The following is a 20,743-nucleotide window of genomic DNA, read 5'->3' as shown; positions in this document are numbered from 1 at the left end:
AAAGAATTGCAAGGTTTTTAGAGGCTATGGCCCTTCTGCTGAGAAGTGAGACTTTCAGATGGGTGCTCCTCAGCCATTTCAAGATAAGCCAATGATGTTTTCTTGTCTAGAGAAGGCAAAACCAACAACCCAGGAAAACAATAAAGAGTCCCTGGGCAAGCTTCCTATAGTTACAAACTGCTCTGTAGCTTCAGCTTTTTGGTACTAGGGATTTGGAGTCAGCTGAACAGCTGCTGGGTTTTGTCCCCAGAATGCAGAGGTGATAGAAGGAACACACTCTTTTGAGCTTCCACACAACGATAGTTGCCAAGATTTGATTAAGCACCCATGAGACAAGTGTCCCACTGTGTAAGTGTCCCTGAGAATGAGAACAGGAAAAAACAAAGCACTGTATATAACTCTGAAGTACCTGACTGGAAGACGTATCTGGCTAAGCCTTGCATTAACTCTGCTGGCCAGGTAGGTGGTGCCGACTCCCCTGTTTCTCTCTTTAGTCGAAATGTCAGCTCGAATCCAAAACCACTTGGTCCATCTGTTCCTGTAAACCTGGAAGGAATGAAAAACAAAAAGTCACAACACACTTCTTGTAACCAGAGCAGGCTTCAAGATTAGGACCACAGAAAAAGGATGACTGTTCTCCTCATAAGAAAGACTGGTTTAGAAATTCTCTTATGTCAATCTACTCTAGCTTGAATGGTATAACTGTTGGGCTAGCTGATGTAGTTCAATTTCAAAGATAACCATCAAAGCAGTGTTTGCAGACAGAATAATGGATCCTTGGAATCATGACTTCTTTCCTGGGACTGGTGTGATTCTCAGCAATCTGAATTTGTTTTTTAAAACATCAGGGTAAGTTTTGCACTTATAGCTAAATGGGAAAACCAAAGACAGTGCTTAACAGAGAATAATGTTATTCCACCCTTGTGAATTCAAATTTCTGCACACCAAGAAGTGTAATGGAACTAAAGTACCAGGTAGGGGGTTTCTGGGTTAAACTGCTGAATATTTTGATGTAAGCACATAATTTCTGTGTTGCAGAGATGGCTGCAGATGGTCAACAAGGGGGAAGGAAATCAGATGCAGGCAGAAAGAAACTTCTTAGACAATGCACTAATTCTCATTTTGCTCCAATGCCTCCACATCTTTCTCTTGTATGTCTACGAGGGCAAAAGTGAAAAAGCATTGCATATGACAACCACTGTTCAAGATGCAGTAGCTTGACCATTTCCCATTCGACAGAGACTTACACCAGTTTATCTGGTTTGGTCAGACAGCATCTACCCAGGAGAATAAGGTAATAATCAAAGTATCAAGGCTATAACAAAAAGGAGTACATAAAGGATACCCTATACTACTCCCTACAATAATAAAACTAGTCCTTAAGAATCCTTTTTTAATATTTAAACATACAAGAAATTTCTCATTCCAAGTCCCCAGCATCCAAAAATGGTACAGTTACCTGTGGAAAACGAGAAACTTCAGACAAATATGAAAGCTTGCAAACTTGAAAGCAAGTTGGGAACATCCATGTCATGGCCAAAAAGGTCAATGGTATCCTGGGGTGTATTAGAAGGGATGTGGGCAGTAGGTCAAGAGAAGTTCTCCTACCCCTCTACTCTGCCCTCATGACACCGCATCTGGATTTTTCTGTCCAGTTCTGGGCCGCTCAGTTCAAGAAGGACAGGGAGCTGCTGGAGAGAGTTCAGCACAGGGCCATAAAGATGGTAAGAGTGGAGCATCTCCCTTATGATGAATGGCTGAGGGAGCTGGGGCTCTTGGAGCTCTTGGGAGCTTGGAGGAGGCTGAGGGGTGGTCTCAATGTTTACACACAGGTAAAGGGCAGTTGTCAGGGGGATGGAGCCAGGCTGTTGTCAGTGATGGCCAATGACAGGACAAGGGGCACAATCTGGAACAGAAGAGGTTCCAAAGAAATACAAGGAAGAATTTCTTCACTGTGAATATGAGGGAGCACTGGAACAGGCTGCCCAGATGGGTTATGGACTCTCCTTCTCTGGGGACATGCAAAACCTGCCTGGATGAGTTCCTGTGACCTACTCTAGGTGGTCCTGCTCTGGCAGGATGATCTTCCGAGGTCTCTTCCAATCCTTAAGATTCTGTGATCAGTTACTGCATCCCCTGTTCATTTTCTGTGGCTATTCCACAAAGGCAGAGGAAAGAAGGAAGGATTTACATTTAAGCTTTCATAAATCACTATCATTCTGCAAGTTCAAATCTCCAATACCTGAAGCCATTGGCAAATTCTCTGGAGAAACTTTGCAAATGTCTTGGATGCTGGTACCTTGCTGGCACACAGGAAAGATACAATGCATAAAGAATAACATTGTACTGTTCCTAAAACCAGTCAAACAGAGCAGTCAGGAAAGCGATGAGTGCACCTTCAATTTGAAAAACAATGTGGTGATCAGCTCCAAGTGTCAGAAGGATTGTTTCAGTAGGAAAGGGTTCAAAGCCAAAATGTTTTTCAGTGAATCTGCCTAATGACGTGTTAAAACCTGATCACACTTCAGCATGGATGGAACTCCATCACCATGCAAGGTAACTTTATTTGAGGATTCTTCAAGGAAAGTTTGACTGTAATAGACTTCCAAAAGATGCAATGAAAGTAGTTTAGAAACATACTCAAGGACAGAACTAGACTATGGGACAGTCCAAAGAGACAACAACAGCAATTACAATGCAATAGTCCAAAAGCACCTCAGCTTTACAGTAAGTCAACAATCTGAGATGAAGTGTGTGCAGGGAAGAAACCTCAAAATTAGGATTCTGTATCTGTGTGTGGCTCCAGGTACATAACAAGTGTACCTTTAGGCAACAAGTCAAATAATTACATTTAGTTCTTAAACAAAGCAAGAGCTTACTGAATAACCAGCCAGTCACAGAGCAAAATCTGGATGTGCAGTGAAACCTGTGTTCTGCAACCATACATACAGGTCTCCCAAAAAGACTGATACAGGATGGTGACGGTCTCACAAACGTGAAGTTGCACTTTGTATATTCAGCACCCCTGTACCGTTTTATTAGTTTCACACATCAGTTAGCAAAGGAAAATCTGAAACATTTCTCAAAGGGAGAAACAAAAACTCTTCAAAGCAGGTTGTTTCCAAGAACTGATTCCAGGAAAAAACATACACCAGGAACTGAAACACATTAGGAATGGCTCAATTTTACAAAAGATCAAAGCTAACAAAAAGCCTTCGAGCTGATCTTTCACAGTTAACATTTTCTGAAAGTAAGATGGCTCCCTATTGAATTTCTTCCTTTCAAGGCACACTCTGAAACAACACAGCTTTACCTCTAATATGCATTGAGCTTAGCTTGACTCTTTTTGAACCTCAAAGATCTCTGCTTCCCAGAAGCATTTAAGAGAAGACCACACACACTTTATATTGACTCATACACAAGTTACTCGGTAACAGAAGTGTTCAGGTGAGTATCCATTACATTTAAAGCAAGGGGAGCATATTGCTGCAACATATGAATAGTCACAAACCAGCAAAACTGACAGGCAATGTTACTCACCTGAATTTTTGTATAGTAATGAAAGAGATTCTAAAACAGAGAACTACTAGAAAATAAATAGAAGATTAGGAAATGAGTAGTAAGTTACTTTCCTTCTAAGATTTAAACCAAAATCCCTGAAGAATCAAAAGATGCATCTTCTAATAAAACACTCAAAAAAAATGCAGCAGCATACAATGCTTGGAATTCTCAAATTCTTAAGCTAACAGTTAAATCATAGAAAAATCCTACTTGCATGTCAGAGATTTGTATTGAAAGATTAGATTTAAAATGTTTTTTGAATAGTTAATAGATTACCAAAAATACACTGCTTTGTTACACTGAAAACTAAAATACATGAAATTCACCTGTATTGTGCAGCTGTTACAAGGTAACAGTCTATAAAGTAAAAGTCTTTGATCTGTTTAATTTTAGGTTACTAAAATGTTTTTGAAGAAACTGACACATGTGGCTTTACAAGCTTGTGATTATTTTAGAAATCCTTTTGTTTAATTCAATGAAATCTTTCATAGTGAGAAATATTAACATTCAGAATGTCATTGGGATAGTCATCCTCAGTTAGAATCTGTTTGCTAAAATTTTTACTTTCAATTCTTCAAAACATGTCTTGTATTCAAAACTAAGTTGAAGGCAGTTTCAACAGCTGCCATAAACTTTATCTCAATGAACAACAGATCATACCAAACCAGAGCCCCTGGCCAGGGTTCTGAGGATGTACACAAGAACAGAAGCAGACGTGATCTTCAGGAGCTAAATAAACCTATAATCCTGCTACATGCCTCTGACTCTTGGTGTAAAAAAATCACAGAGAAGAATCCAGTAGCCAAGTTGCACAGCCTGGCTTCTCTTATGGAAGTCCATTTCACTAGAGAGCAAGTGCTTACACCAGCCCTGACTCCAAAGTTTGTGAGGATGAGGATGCATCAGTCTGTTGGTAGAAAGTAGCTGCCACAGACAGCAAATACATGGAAAATTAATTTGTCTTGTAAGAAGCCCAAGACCTCCAGACACACGTGCCATACAAATGGAAGACTAAACATATGACTTTTTATCCCCTACAAGGATAAAGAGACACCTCCTTTATATCTGGGCTGTAAACAGCTGCTCATTCCCCTAAATCACCAGTGTCCATTTTTGTTCAAGGCCTTACTTATAAGATGAAAGATGCTCCTACCGTAACCAAGAAACCCATCCGTGATTGGGGAGCTAATAGTGAGCTTCCCCATAAACAAGACAATTTATATCAAAATGTTCCATTACTTCCATGTGAGAACATGAGATTCCCACGGCAGTCTCTTCCTTTGAAGGTATGTTCCTACTGCTTGAGGGTTATCTTAGCAGGCTGCCACAAAAAATGGACACAAAAGGATCACACCTTGCAGGTTTGTAGATGTTCAAACTTGTGCTCCTTCCCACAAGTACCCAACTTTCACCAAATCTCCAGAAAAGTCAACCACCTTCAGCCAGTCATAATCAACTAACAAGCTAAAAAGAATAAATACAGCCCCAGAAGAGACTGAACAAGCCACATTTCCATAGAAAAGTGGATTGAGGCGTGAGGATAATCCTCAGAAAAAGTCCTGCAAAAGCACAAGGAAGCCAGGTTTGTTCATAGCCTCTTCCATCAACCCCTCCCACCCTGCCAGTTCACTGTTACCAGCACCTGTACTAACACGTTCCCTTCCAAGCAGGTAGCAAAGCATCCACAACAGGCTACCTTGACCTTGACTCTAGTGTCAACTGTGGAGGCAACATATTTTTGTTACACATATTTTGTTCTACAGAAGCCAAATTCTGGCATTATTGGGACTTGGTTGCTGTGTAAGGGAGGTGGGGACTGGGGTGATGGTTTGGGGTGGGTTTTTTTGGTTGTGGTTTGGTCTTTTGTGGGTTTGGTTTTGAGTTTGGGTTTTTTTTCATCTGAAGGTGCCCAGTTCAGAATACAGACAATTCAGAATAAAGGCTTTGGAGCTCAGTTCAACGTAGCAACACTGAAATGCTTTGCAGGTTAGTTCTTCAGGAGAATTACAGTGTAGCAGTCCAAAAGCACCTTAGCTTTATAGTAAGACAACCATCTGAGATGAAGCACGTGCAGGAAAGAAATCTCAAAGTGAGTATTTTGTATCTGAGTGGCTCCAGGTCCATGAACAGAAAGCTGCAACGTAACATTAAGTTTCTGTACCGACAGATCTCAATATTTCACAATGTTTGGTTTACACCTTGGTTCTGCCAAATCCTGCAGTTCTGAGGGAAAGCTTCTTTTAAAACACTCCTAAAATGCTAAGAAGGAAAAAACCAAAACAATTCACTATATTTTGCCCCAAAACTAAAGATACTAACTATAAAGGGACACCATGGATTGTACTGTGCCCGTCACTGCCTTGTCCCCTCCAATGTGAGAGCATGTCACCTTTATAGCCAACTCAATTGTGAAGCAGCCACTTAAGTTTTCACAAAAACAAACACTGATGGGGAAATTCTTGGCTTGCTGTATGGCCACTGGCACACATCAGATCATTTTATATTATGACTACAGCAGTAATGGAAGGCTCTGGTATCTGCCAAGTCAAACCCAAACCTATATTTAATATTAAAACCTTATTTTGTCATGGGAACAAAAATAAACCTTTTGAAAGCCAAGGTCAGATATTACATGCCATTCTTTGGGTTAAAACTCCCTTTATCTGTCCAGCAAATCAGTTCAGCAGAACAGACCACACTGCGTTACTGCGCATACGCTGAAGGAGCCTGGCTTGTTCCTTTAATGAGGTAAGAGTTCCACTGATCATGATATTTAGTTCCAGCAAAAGAATCCAAAGAAATAGAGGCCCCTTTATTTACAGAGCCATGCGGCTGGGCCCCCCGAGCCCCCCGCCACCCCGTGCTCTGCCAGGCCCTCTCCTGAAGCCACACACAGAGAACTGAAAAGCTGCTCCCCTCCACAGCAGAGTACCCAGGGCGTTTTTCACATCAAATAACGCAGCTTAAGAGGATCAAAAGCCAAACTAGCCCTTTCCTTTAAAAGCAGCTCTGAAAACCAGAGGCTTTTCAGTTGAAATCAAAGCTATTTGCCAAGGCATTTTCATTCTCATTTGTGCAAGGAAGGAGAGGAGGTTTGCTTTGCTGCAATGCAAAATGGCTGTGTTTCTGAAATTCTGGGTCTGAATGCTACACATGTCTAGACAAGGAGCAGAGTGTACTAGGTACTTATTTTTTAAGAGTTTAAGAGCATATGTATATAAATATACTAGGTCAACCAATCTCTGAAAATGGGAGTTTATGTAGGGAAATGCTGGCCCTCCACTAAGACTATTTCAGCCAGGACACAAGAAGAAAGCTCTTTCATGGTATTTGGAGATAATTAGGACTGCACTTGCAGAAGGCACACCTCCACTTCCCACAGCTCCAGGGAGATAAACCGGGTCTCTTCTCGGAAGTAGGCTCACAGGACTCTGGACTGACTTGTCCCAGCTTCACTTTTCAGCTCCATCACCACTATTTTGTGAAGTCACATAAGATGCCTTTTGCTTCAACTCTCTCATTGTATTTCACTACTTCTACAAAGACAAAGCTTCCTGTTCCACCATCAGTGAACTACTCTGATACCATTTTGAAAGCTGCAGAAATACACTATCACTACATTTCTAAGCCTGACATCATGAAAATATGCTGTTATTTCCATCAGAAAGCAATTTTAATTCTACCACATACCATCATCTCACACCAAAAAAAACCCAAATCCAAAACCCCACATCAAATAGAACAACCAACCAAAAAAGCCACAGTAATTGTCAACCCATAGATTTTGGATCAGGGCATTTTAGAAGGCTGAGAAGGTGGTTAAACCAAGCCGACAGGCAGTGTCCACCAGTCTGTATGACCAGATTAAAGTAGCTCAAGGCCAAACTCTCACTAATGTGTTAAGACTGCATGGCTAGCAACCATTCCAGAAGACTTTTCTACTAGCTAGCAAAGATACTACTAAAAGTATATATAAGATACTACACACAGAGGATTGGTGTAACAAAAAGCATCAGGGTACTGATTAACTGGCTTCACAGGTCCTCCCTGAGAAAAATCAAGACATACACCGTTTCCCTTTCACTACCCACATGTGCTTACAAACAAGCAACACAAAGGGTGGTCTCCTCTGTGTACCCAGGGAAAAGCCTTCAGCAGGCTGTTACAACCATTGAGTTGAACACCTTATTGTCTCCATCTCCCAGGAAGGACACTAAGCAAGAATTGATGTATCACATTCAAGATCACGTATCCAGTCATCTGAATTCGAGCTCCAGGTGCATTACACAATGTATTCCCACTATAAGCAAATGATTCAGATTCTAGAGCTTCAGGAAAAAAAAAAAAAATCACAACACAACATGTAACCCTACCCAGTTTGTCTAACAGGAAATGGCTGGTTTTAGTGCAGCTGTCAAACAACATAAAAGTTTTGTCCAAGAGCCCTGACAACATATTTGGATGTTCCTGTGAAGCAATTTCATAAGAAAATACGGATGGCAACTCCAGTACATGAAAGGCTTAAAGAGTATCCAGAGAAGTTATTTCAGACAAAACCCACCTGCTTACTCACATGTTCTTCTGGATTGTCTCCTGGCATTGAAAAAAAGCATCATTTTAAAAGAAAAGCACATTAAAACATCTGAGAGAGGCTGGAGGTGGTTAGCTGGATGTCAGATGGTTATCTCTTCAGAGCGCTCAACAGGAAATTCTACGAGCTCTCACAGAGTCTTACTGGACTACTTTCAATCTTGATTTAAGAAAAAGCTTCATGCATAAGTAAGAGGCAAATACAAATGTAAAAAGAACACATGCTTAAAGATTTCCGTTCATGTAAAATGAAGGATGTGAGCGACATGGGGTGCTCAAGGCATCAGTCTATGGCTATGCTCAAAGCTGTTGCTTAGAGCTTGCTCTTGCAGTACATCATATCAAATGTGTAAGTCATCAATCAAATGGAAACATTTTTCTAGAAACAGCAACGTAAATTGTTTGTAGAGAATGATTCCAACATCTAAATCCAAACAGACGCAGAGGCAATTGCAGTTTTGCAGTTACTTGGAGCAGGTTCTTCAGCTTTCCAAAACACCCATATGTAGGATCTGCTTAGAAAACACATTGAGATGGATCTGAGTAAAATTTGTGAATCAATTTGTGACGGCCAGTATAAAAACAGACCTGTGCTTCACTGGGCTACCATTCAGTGAGGGAAGTGCTGTTGTGAGGCAGAGGGGGAAGAAGAGAGTTCAGTTTAAGTTTCATTCACACATACACAATGTTGATTTCACACACTTCAGTATTCAGCTTCTTCAAAACTCATCTGGTGAAAATCTTGCCCTGAAGCCTGGTGATTCATAGTTTAGGTTTTATTTTTTAAAAAAAGTTTCTGTAAACAACAAATGTTGATACAACAGATGAATTGATTTTTCCTCTAAACCTTCGGACTACAGAGTCAAGTAAACCTTACTCTTAACTCTGCAGACACAATTGTGTTATGAGAGATAGTGTTACCCAAACTACATGATAAGACAGTAAGGACTTCTAGCAGCTTCAGACACAAGTGGCATGAAAATTGTGTCCTGTATTTTGCAGGCCCAATAGACTGGCTTCTCTTTAGACACCTAGTTCAGTCAGGCATGCGAGAAGCACATGTCTGGCACACAAGCGTCCACATCATTAAAATGTATCTGCAACAGTCAGCCACATCACACGAGAAAAAGTTGGGCTGGGTTTGTTCAGTCATAATAAAGGAAGCTAAAAGGAAGTGGGGATCCTATTGCTCAACTACCTGTTGAGAGGGCAAAGGGAAGAGGGACATAGACCTTTCTCAAAGATGCACAGTAAAATGACAAAAGTTGATTCCAGTTTTAAGTATCTGGAAATATTTTTCACATGATAGTGATCAAACCCTGGAACGGGATCCAGGGAAGCTGTGGAAGTTGGCTCTGAGAAGGCATCAACTGGAAATTTTTGGAGGTCCTTTCCAATCCAAGTGATTCTATGACACATCACAGCTAAAAACACAGGCTCTTAACTACTGCTCCCCTGTGTCCAAAATTGAGCTGGCAGGATCCATAGCTGATAACTCACAAATACATAAGTTAAATTTATTTTGATAAAAGTGGTTACTGTGCTCAGCTCCTGCCCACTCAAATAGGAAACAGCTCCTGAATTATGATCTCTCTAGTCTAGCACATTGAAGCAAACCACCATCAATTTCCAGGTCATCTTAATTTGCTGGGCTGCAAGTTAAGGCAATGTAGCGATTGCTTCCTTGAGGTACATCTGCCCATGTCATGAAAGTAGTAGCATCTGGAAGAAGGACAGGATCCTGTTTAGCTGCTGGAGGTTAATCCCTTTGAGCTCTATAGAGGCTTGGAAGCATTATCACCTCATTCTGGAGAGAGCCAACATACAGACATACATGTAAGAATAGTGTGTGTAGGTTAAGGGCAAAAGGCTGCAATGGCCCTGTCAATGCCAAAGGGATCTATCTGCTTCATTATTAACAATAAGAGTATTCTGAAGTTTCTTGACTTAAAGTGCTAAACTAGCATCTGTATGACCTAAGTTTGAATCTCTTGTCTGCTACAAGCTTCCCATCCTCTTCAGTAAGTTACTTAGGAATTTGATTCTCAAGTGTAAAACAATGGTATTTCCCTGCTTCAAAGCGTAATATGACACACTCATCATACAAGACACGCTTATGTACTCCACCTATCAGCTGGGAAATTAACTCCACATTCTGCACTGCGTGGACAAATACTGAACATGGGAAATGACTAAAACAACGACATATGAAACCGGAGGTTGCATGGGATGTGTCACACTCCACCCAGCAAATGATGTCCACATGAGGGCAGTTTACTTATTATTTTCTCTGGTTTATGGTGCATGAATGTAGCTATACCAGTAGGCGATTGTTTGATCTCCCATTACAGCATAACTAAACTGACAAGACCAAACCATTTCACCTTCACAATTCCCAAAATACATATTTAAAATAGCAATAATAATCTATGTGAAATCAAGTGACTAGAGAAGTGGCCTTGCTTTTCAGCTTGAGGGCTCACACATTTCTCCACAAAGCCACCCGGGGTTCCCACCTCATGGCCAGCAGAACCTGTCCCAACCCATTCTGGTGAGTAGATTCTCAGCCATCACCTGCAGCTCCCTGCAATCACAGCTGGCACCACAAGTGAGACTGCACTGCTTGGCGCCACAGGGAAAGTGCCACAGTCTCACTGCAAGAGCCTGGGAAAGTTGCAGCAGAGTTGAATCATCTTAATGCCCACTGAAATAATCTGGAAAGAATAGCCAGGAGTACAATAAGGATTTGCTACAGCATTCACAGTGCAAGAGGCAGGAAAATGGTGAAAAAGAAAACAACTTATCAAAATCTGTACTTTAACATTTTACTTAAACCATCTATTTATGCTGCATTTCAGAGCTACTCATCTTTCATTTCTACAGGCTCCTGTAGAACAGTGCTTTCATTTGGCCTGAGCTGGAGGTGATTCTGCAAGCCCAGAATACAGTCACTGCACTATACAGCACACTAGGGAAGTCAATCTTTCACCTGCACACAGATCCCTTTTCATATTAGGACTGAATCCTTAGCTCTGATAAACCAGTCTTTGCAGCCTGAAGGGAATGGTGACACATCTCCAAAACTTCACCAAAAGGCTCAGCTGCAACCTCAGCAGGCAAGAGAACACAAGCAAAGAATCAATTCAAGCCGGTGATGCTGGGAAAGGATGGTATTGCTGTGCTTGGTGAGCAGCTGTGAAGAGGGCACTGACTTCCCTTGCAGTCTGCTGGCTCCTTCCTAGCTCCTGCTGTGGAAAGTTCTGCAGCTGCTGGGAGGAACCCATTCGCATAACAAAAGCAGCTTTCAAAAGCAGTATGGGAGGGTGGAAAGAATAAGAGAAAAACCCAAAGCCAGAAGCTACACTGACAACTACAGTTAGGTTTTTTCAGCATTGCCTAAAAGTCTCAGACAAGGATCAGGGCTCCAGCGTGTTACATAGAATATAAATGCTGGAATCTCCCATTACCATCCTGCTGGCTAAAGAACATACGTTTAAAAAATCATGCAAGAAACAACTTTAGCACACCCTCAAGCACATTAAGACTCACACAATTAAGTTCTCAGCTGTGCAATAAATGAGCTTGAGGCATAAGAGGTATTTGGGAGCTTTTAGGAACCTGACCTCCAACAGATTTCAAGAGGGGTTTAGGCACCCAGTTAACCTGCTGGATCTGGGAATCAATCCCTGATCTTTCACTTTCCCATCTGTGGAAATCAAGACAATCCTTCCTTACTGCTGAGCTGTTACATAGTCTCATTTCCTTGTAAAGGGTGCACTCAAAAACGCTGATGAGCACCATAAGAGATCTTAATAAATTAAACAGGCGAGGAAAATCCCTTGGAACTCAAGCTGAAATTGTAGGGAAAAGAAAGTGCCACTCTGCCGGTGGAAGACTGCCATGGTGGTGAAAGACTACTAATGGTGAAGGACTACAATATGTATCCCTTTAAAAAAAAAAACCCTGCCTTTGAGTGTTAAGCTTCTCCTGCAATATTATCATTCCTTTGAAGCATTGGAGACTTTCAGAGGTAGGAAGCACAGGCTGATATTTATGATCTGTAGAAATAAACACCTGGCTTGTGAATGTTACAAGGACTCTGTCTGTTGTAAAACAAAATCCAAAAGGATAAAATAAATCTTGTCCTCTTTAAATCAAACAAAAGTGGAAAGAAAGTATCATTCCCCCTCTTGCTTTCAGTGGGTCTAGGCTTACCCCTAAAGATTTTAATAGTGTCAAAATAGTTTTTTGTCTCTCAGACAAACCACTTCAGTTATGGAAATTGCAAAATGGCTCAGCTTCTCTTCCAAACAGGAGTAAAGTTGGCAGATGTCAACTTACAGCATACTTCAGTACTGTTTCCTTTGGAGGGCAGTAGGCACAACCACGCTCCTCACGTTCCTGATCACTTTAGGAGGAATAACCTACCCAGTGAAACACAGAGTTCAGCATACAGCTCATCACAGCTGCCTTGTTACAGAAAATCCCCTTTTCCATCTCTGAACACTAAATTCTTTGCTTTTCTGCTTAATATTACTCTTCTGGGTAAAAAAGAATTCAAGGCCCAGAGACGTATTATTTTTGCGTAATAAAGTTATACATATGGATTCAACTTAGCTAGGAAATGTCAACTTAAGGCTTGTCTTCATGAGGAAATTTACTGTAACTAGTCTACCAGTATAATTATGTTGCTGTAGTTCTACTGGTAAAATTCCCCTGTTGAGCCTTATTCACAACAGCAGCCGCCTTTATGGTTTATTTTTGTCAGTGATGCCAAAAAAGGCCCCTGTTCCAGAAAGGCCACGACAACTCACAGGGGAGGAGGTTAAGGAGCTGCACCAGTGCAATTGGAGCAGTAGAAAGAATAACAGTATAGAAGTAGCAATATATATAATAATGAATTATTTGCTACCAAAAAAAGAAGAAGAAAGGCTGCTTGGAAAACAATATTGTACATCAGATATTGTTGCAGGCAAGGCATGTGCCGGTTTCACATCACATTTCATAGCTTTGGTAAAGTTCCTCAACCAGACACTGCTCTGCATCAGGCCCTCCATGTGGATCCTTTTGTTCTCACCTCCTCTCCAGCTGCTGCAGTGCATTTCCCATATGCATACTCTTTCCCTCATTCCCTCACAGGAGCGATGCCTCCCAGCCCAGCAACTGCCCTTGGACAGGGCACTGACCCTCCAAAACAAATGGGTGTTAAAGACAGGCCTCTCCCATTTACAGTTTGTTTCAGGGACCAGGGATAGCTGAAAAGCAAACAGTAGTCTTTGCAAAAGGGATTTTAAAACAATTGCCCTTGACTTGGGCAGTGCAAGAATGCTGAGTTCCACAAAAACAATGAGCCATCTGTGCACTCTTCCCTCCTTTCCCTGCCTCATTCCCCTGGGCTTAAATCAGAGCTCCCCAAGAACAGAGTCCCCCTTCACCTCTGCCCACCCTGTTTACATCCTGCAGATAAAGTGGTTTTTGGCCCTTTATTTTTTTTTTTTTTTTAGCTTTTTATTCTAAAGAGCCCGTGCAAAATCTTCCTTTAAACCTCAGCCCTTTGTCAGGTGGCATCCCATTTACCCAGCTTTGTGAAGTGGTCACAAAATGCCTCCCACCAGATGATCCATTCCTTGTTTACTACTCCTGTAGACAGAGTGGCACTCAAGAGCCCTAGCCACCCCTTTGTCCAAGGAAGGGAATACCATCTGAATGGGAGACCACCAAAGATTTGCAGCCCTCTTTTGTTAGCCTGGTGTCACTGCCTATTGGGCCTTGATTCAAAATGGAGATGGACAGTAGAGAGGCAGCCAAGTTAGGCAATCACTATGGAGTTTCCAGTTTAGGAGAGAGAAATACCAATAGCCCAAATGATAAAGTTACCAATTTTACTTGAACATCAGTGGTAATTTGTGGGTAGCAATTGTAACCGCTGTCCCATCAAGACACAGATTATCCTAGTACTAGTCATGAAGGCATGTTCCCAACACTAAATTTGTGTTGAGGAAAAAAAAAGGGGATTAGGTATGAATAACAGCATTCAGATGCATCTCTTCAAACATTCATTTTGTTAGTGTCATTATTCCAGGCAGCAAAGGGATAAAAAAAGTGAACCTTCCTTTGATCTCTGAGCCAGAATGGCCACACAGCTCAAAAAATGCTTTTACCTTCATGTCCCACAGAAAAAAACCCAAAACATTATTTTAATGTGTGCTTTTTAGAACATCCTAAACAGATCTTTATCACATAAACCAATCTTTCACTAGAAGACCTTACTTTGATCCTCAGTCACTTCTCTTCCCAGCAGGTTGAACTCGCTGGGAGACCAGAGCCTGCAAGCTCTCCCACATCATTCAGCACTAAACCGGCTGGGAGATGACAGTCCCAGGCCAACTCTCCTCCCATATGCTAAAATCATAAATGTCAAAGTTCTGCTGACAAAAAGAAATCACGCAGTTTGAACACTCAGTCCCTTTCCCTGCATAGCAGCAAGAGGCTCACTGTCCCGGGATGCACGTGCGGATGTGGTGCAGAACAGGCAGTGGGGCTTGCCTTCAGGAAAGCTCAGCTAAAAACCTACTTCCAATCTTTCTCTTTTTTAAAAAATTTTAATTGAAAACAGCCCTTCTTGTACATTCAACCACTGTGCTGTAAATGTTAAACAAATCTCCCTCAATGCTTCAAAAAAAATAATTCCAAATCTAGTACAGCTCAAGCATGCTCTTGTCCCACAACCTCCCCACACACACACGGACAGACCGCAGCACGAAGCGGACCTCTCTCTGTAGGTGGCCTACATCTCTCATATTAACGGTGCTAACTACCTCCAACAAATGACATTTGGAAGCCAAGTGCACTCGGCCTGAGAGGAGGGAAAAAAAGATTTCCCTATGGTGACCTCCTTCAAGGGAGGTCTGCCTCCAGCAGAGAAACACAAGTCTTCGACAGTCCTGGTGCACTGCCTCAGTCAGTTGGAGGGATGTCGTCGATGGGGCAAGTAAATAGGCACGATGCTTGCTTTAACTGGTTTTTGTGCCTGAGAAATAGAGTTGAACCTTATATGAACACACTTGTGCATGTGCTGCTTTAAAATGTTCCCACAATTTTTGAACTCATTGGTCAAATTGAAAGAAATCCTTCAAAAGAAGAGTTGTCCCCAAAATACCACATTTCTACAAAGTAGGTAGAAACAGCCAGACAGAAGGATCTACAGGCACACCTCATAAGCAAGTTTCAGAAGCAGCACAATTGTATTTCTAGACATCAGACAATCCATACAGCTCAAAAGTACTCTCATTTTTACTTAAAATACTTAAAAGTACTCTCATTTTTGGAAAAGCTCAGTCTAACTTGTATCTTTAAACATGAAAAAAAATTCAACCAGAAGGCAAATCTATTAAATAACAGATCTTATTGCCCTTCTGCAGCCAAACTGCTCATTTCAACTCTGACAGGTTCTCAATAAACTATCATTAAAAGGAAATACCTTTTTTGTCACAGAACTCCCTAATTCCATGGCACTTCCCTTCTCACTCTGCCATTAACCTTTCTCTTCCCTTGGCCTGAAAAAGAAAGACCAACCGGAAGGATAAGCATTACATTTGAGGTGAATCTTTGATAGAGAAACAAGGAAGAAAAAGGAAGTCCAGAGTATGGTGTCCATCTTGGACTCTCCATCCTCCAAGTTGGCCATGGCAACACAGAGCAGGTAGCTACTGTGACCTTAAAGAAGCTTCTCAGGGTGACCATATATCCCCAGAATTTCACTCCTGTTGCATCTGTTCCTCACAACCAGCCCATCACAGTCACACCTCACAGAAGTCTGACCCAGGAGCAGAAACACTATTTCCTGATCTTCACCTTCAGGATATGTCCCCAAAACTTAACCTCACTCCCTTAACTCCATGTGCTGAAGTAGCTACCACAAAGCCAGCCCTGACACAGCAAGTGTCCTTTAACTTCAGAGCTAATTGCCCAATGAAACAAAATGAAGATGAGGAAGGGAGAGTTTGCACACCTATGTTATTATTTAAGAAAGTCGTCAGGTTCCTCCATGTGAAACATGCTTCAGCTTCACATTTGAAAAAAACTGGGCACCATGAAAGGTGGAAGAGAACCTTGAGTTTTAAATAATCTTATCTGAATTCCAGGCTTAACTCCCAAACTAAACTGATTTGATCTTTCATCTTTCCAAGGCAGACACTTTGAACTCTACAAAATCTTATCTGAAATACAGATCCACAACAACTACCAATCCTCTTCTAATTTACCATCTTCCAAAAGACCCCTTATTTTATTGTATTTTCATGGACACAAAGAGGGGCAGAGTCAGTCTCCAGCATTTAAAAAGTGTTCATTGTCACCTTGGAGTTTGGTGTAATATTTCAGCAATGCTTTAGTCATGTGGTTTATAAAGCACTTAGGGTCCTATCAAATACCAAAATTTAAGGCTAAAGGCTGGCAAGCTGAGGGCAATGAGCTTTTAAATTTATAAAAGGCTACAGAACTAAGAGGCCACTAAAGTGACAGCTGTCAGCATCACTCCATCCTACATTCTTGCAGGCTCAAAGGAGAAGCCAGTATGCACTCAAAAGAAAGAGAGCACTCGTTCCAACTTTCAGGCTATTTTCTAAATACTCTTTTCAAACTCCTTTTACACTTGGAAAAAGCTTTCCAGAAAACATCCACCCCAAATGCAAGCCTTGCATTTGTTACCTGATCCAGTTTTGTGCTCCTTTTTCTTCCTCCTAGCTCTAACAAGCATCCTTGCCCTTTTACAAGTTAAGGTCATTCAGAGGATCTATACAAGCAAGCAGAACACAAGCTGGATTGGAGATCTTGAAAGGCTCCTGCTTACCCTCACCTTTAATAGGGAAGCACCACCCACCGAGACAACACATTATCCCGGCATGCACTGCTCCCTCCTGATGCAAATGGTAAGTAGCCCAAATCAAAAGGACCACAGCAAGCTGGAACCTGTTGTCTCTGCGGGTGGTACCCTGCATCTGTATTAGAGATGAAGGCAGCTGTAATCTCTTCGGTTTTATGCAGATGCGATGCTACTTAGGCTCCTGGCTAGCTGCCAGGAGAAGACAAAAAACCCAACAAAACCCAAAACAAAAACCACCACCCTTGTCAACATGAAGCTTGTGTAGATCAGGAAACCCAATTATTAGAATCTGCATAAAAAGCTAAACATCAAAACATAGTTGGCATGTTTCTTCTTAGGATGTGGGAAGGCCACAAATACAAATCTTATCTCTTATCCTAGCCATAATTTAAGCTTTGCTTTCTATTGTGGCCCTGAATTACAACCTTGTAATTCTAATACAAATAAGATTATTCAAGGTTTGCAGGAATTCTATTGCATCATGGTTCTCATTTTCCACACACTTTTTAAACTGCTAACAAAAAGGGTGAGCACTTAAACTACAGGAACGGTTAATTGGAGAGTTAATCCTGGCCTTCCAGCAAACTGGAGATAGAAGTCAGTCTGGTGAAAACACAGAGAGCTTCCTAGCTCTCTGGGCAGCCCTGCCAGCCCCTGGCACCAGCACAGTCCAGGGCTGGGGCACATCGTGAGTGAAGCTGAAGCCAGTATTGCCACTGATGCAGTCTGAGTCCACCTAGGTTGATGCTGCCTTCCCCAGGCAACCATTCTCCACGTAGATGGAAGTCACCATCTTGTGTGGCAACTGCAGGAAGGACCAGGTGCCTGAGCCTTGCCCCTGCCAACAGGTTGGCATTGGAGTACAGATCTGCAATTGCCAGCTGAGGCACCACGCTTTGTGCAGACACGTTCCCTGATGTTGATGTTGCTGTGGGGCAGTAGCTGCCAGCAAGGGGTGGAAAAGGGTGCAGGACTCGCCGCCTCTCCCACAACTGCACCAGTCACTCCCTGCCAGTGTGCTCACACACTACACATGCTCATCACTGCGGCACAGAATGTCTTCAGAAAGCAAGGCTTTCCATAAAAAGGCTCTTCTGTAACCCTGTGGAATATATTCAAGAAGTTACACGTTGGTTTTGACTTTATAGCAGATAGAAAAAGATAAAAATGGAGCACAACTTGCAAAAATGTCCCAGAAGGATTTCTGCTGCCACTCAAATTGTGCAATGTGCTCAACTGGAGACTTATTTTCATGCAAGCAGCTTGGCGTGAAATCCCACTGAAAGGCCTGTGGTTCCCTAACGCTGTCATGACGTCATGATTTAGGATTTTTAGAGTGATCAGCCCAGCACAGCTGGTGTCATGGTTGCCATTATACCATGAAACACTGAGCACTTCTAAATTAAAAAGGTTTCCCCCATTTGAAATGCTCCGATTTCTTCCATCTTATTCTGTGGACTCTTACAACCAGCCCAGTTCTGTAAGCTGAGTGTAGCTGATAGTTAAGCGGAGCAGGAAATAGTGCTGCTTTAACCGAAAATAAATCTGTCAACAAGGAGGCACAGGGAGAGCTCCACTTCAGACTTTTCAGGTTCTTATTAAAAAATATAAATTAAAGTCAACATTTTCACATTACTTGCTCCATCTGTTTGCTATTCCATTATAAATAAAAATACAGGGGCCTCCAGTTCTGTGTTAGTTCACTCAAAAAGAAAAAAATCAAAAAGTCCTTTTCATTTAATACTGCACTATAATTGGCCTAGATTGCACTGTATTGGTAGAAGAGATCCACAAGAAGTAAGCTATACATTACCCAAAGCCAAGTTAAGAGATTAAAAAGACCTTTGGCAGTGTCCTACCCTTCCCTTTCTAAAGGATGAAGGACATCCATCAAGGTAATGGAAGCACACTCCTATTGTAGGAACTTTGCTGAAAACAGATCCAGTTCTGTCCTCTTTGCAAAAAGAGTTGGGAAACCAAAAAAATCCCACAAACCCACTCCTATTTCCGGAGGTCTGGGCGGTTGAGCAGAGTTCAGTGCCACATGAGTTTTAAAGGAATTTTTTTAAAAGATTTAAACCACTCTCTCATCACCCTGTCTCCTGCCAACCGCCCCGCAGCACGCGTTACCTGAGACAGTAGAATCCCAAAATCCTTCAAGCAACAAAGAGACTGATATCCATTTTCTTAAACAAAGTCTTAATTAAACTCCCTGTCAGAGACCAAGAGCCTCCTTAGTGCACAGGAAAACCAGTACATTCCTGCAGTGTGCATCTAGTGGTGGCCTGGTGATGTACAGCTCACATGGCAGTTACACTTGAAGACCAATCAGCAAACAGTGACTGATATTGGGAACAAGAATTGCTCAGCAACTTTGAAAATCTCTTGGCCTGTCTCCAGTGTCTCCAGGAGATAACTTCAGCTTCTGTGTTTAAGAGATCCATAGGTTTTGACAGTTTTACCACATGCATAATTGTGTATTAAGAGTTTTTGTCACAAAGGTAGAGCCAGCTTCAACAGCACAGGTAGTAATAAGTTTCGTATCTCCAACAATGAAGCCAAAACAAAGGTGACAAACTGCAGACAGATGAATATCTCACTGTGACACAGGGATATCCCATCGTGGAGCTGGTAACACTGTTCCAGCCTCACAGAGAGAGGAGAAACACACACACATAGCACAGAGGGCAGAGATCACCATTTGCTTGCAGTGCTGAGCTGCAGCAGCCTCCAGCAGCACAGTGCCAGTGGCTGCCAAGGCACATCAGCTCTCTAAGCCTCCTCCCAGGCTCAAGTACACACAGGGCATTCAGGGACTGTAGAAGCCTTCCAGAGCATGGTGCAGACTTTGCTCCTGCTTCACGCCTCAAGCCTTGGAAATCACCTGCAGCTTGTGTCAAGAGATTTGGTTTAACTCCTGTGCCCTGCAAGCAGCAAAAGGCATTTTCCATAATTTCAATCGAAATTTCCTGACCAAACCATGCGATAGGAAGAACAGCCAGGAGGTCCCGTGCCAGGAAGTTACTTAAAAGATGTGCCGTTCCACCTGTGTGATGCTTCCACCCCTCCACTCCAAAGTTTTCCATTACAGAAGAACAAGAGCTTTCAGTTTAGTAAAAGGATTTTGGGAATAAGATGCCAGAACATGTGCCACAGCCAAGGAGGCTGTGTTTTCCTTTTTCATTTATAAAAACACATCATCCTTCATGTCATCAGCCAAGACCCTCATGTCCACTCCATGTTCTCATCTGAAACCACCAGGAAAAAATTTGAGCAAAGAGAATAGTCTCGCTATAGGAAAACTTGAGGCTGACAAGTCACCAAAGAGAAGATATCTGCACAGCACTTCCTCGCTTCAACATTACTCCCATCAAAACAAGGTGGGCAAACACAGGTCACCTAGTCTTGTCGACCTTAGATTTTCAGATCATTATTATTTCATTTTTGCCACTGAGAATAAAGACACCACGTGAAGGTCTGCATGCATGTGGTAAGGTCTCTTGTGAAAGTAAGGTAAGGAAGCCTTTAACTTCAGTTCTCAATTTCTTTCACTTGCCCTACCTTTCCTCTACCCAAGCAACTAATGACTGAGGTTTGTTGTTAGTAGACGTGTTGGTTAAATGTCCTGGGCAAATCTGTGTGATGCTAGAGTCCTGTATAAACACCAGTCTTAAGAGACTTGTCTTCTGAAAAACACTTCTGTAACCA

At 42.0% G+C, this 20,743-nt stretch overlaps 1 protein-coding gene across 3 annotated transcripts in view; it reads right to left on the bottom strand.

Annotated features, from left to right (window-relative positions):
* The window catches only part of SUFU (SUFU negative regulator of hedgehog signaling), a 99,958-nt gene that overhangs the window by 71,985 nt on the left and 7,230 nt on the right, over positions 1–20,743 (bottom strand). For all 3 annotated transcript variants that reach the window (XM_062000779.1, XM_010201545.2, XM_062000780.1), the window contains exon 3: positions 410–546. In XM_062000779.1, the coding sequence (XP_061856763.1) occupies positions 410–546 (137 nt within the window). The remainder of the gene's footprint in view (positions 1–409; positions 547–20,743) is intronic.

Source organism: Colius striatus, chromosome 8, assembly GCF_028858725.1.
Source record: "Colius striatus isolate bColStr4 chromosome 8, bColStr4.1.hap1, whole genome shotgun sequence".
Classification (NCBI taxonomy): Eukaryota; Metazoa; Chordata; class Aves; order Coliiformes; family Coliidae; genus Colius; species Colius striatus.
Note: the sequence above shows the minus strand (reverse complement) of the source record. Positions and strands in the feature narration are given on the sequence as shown.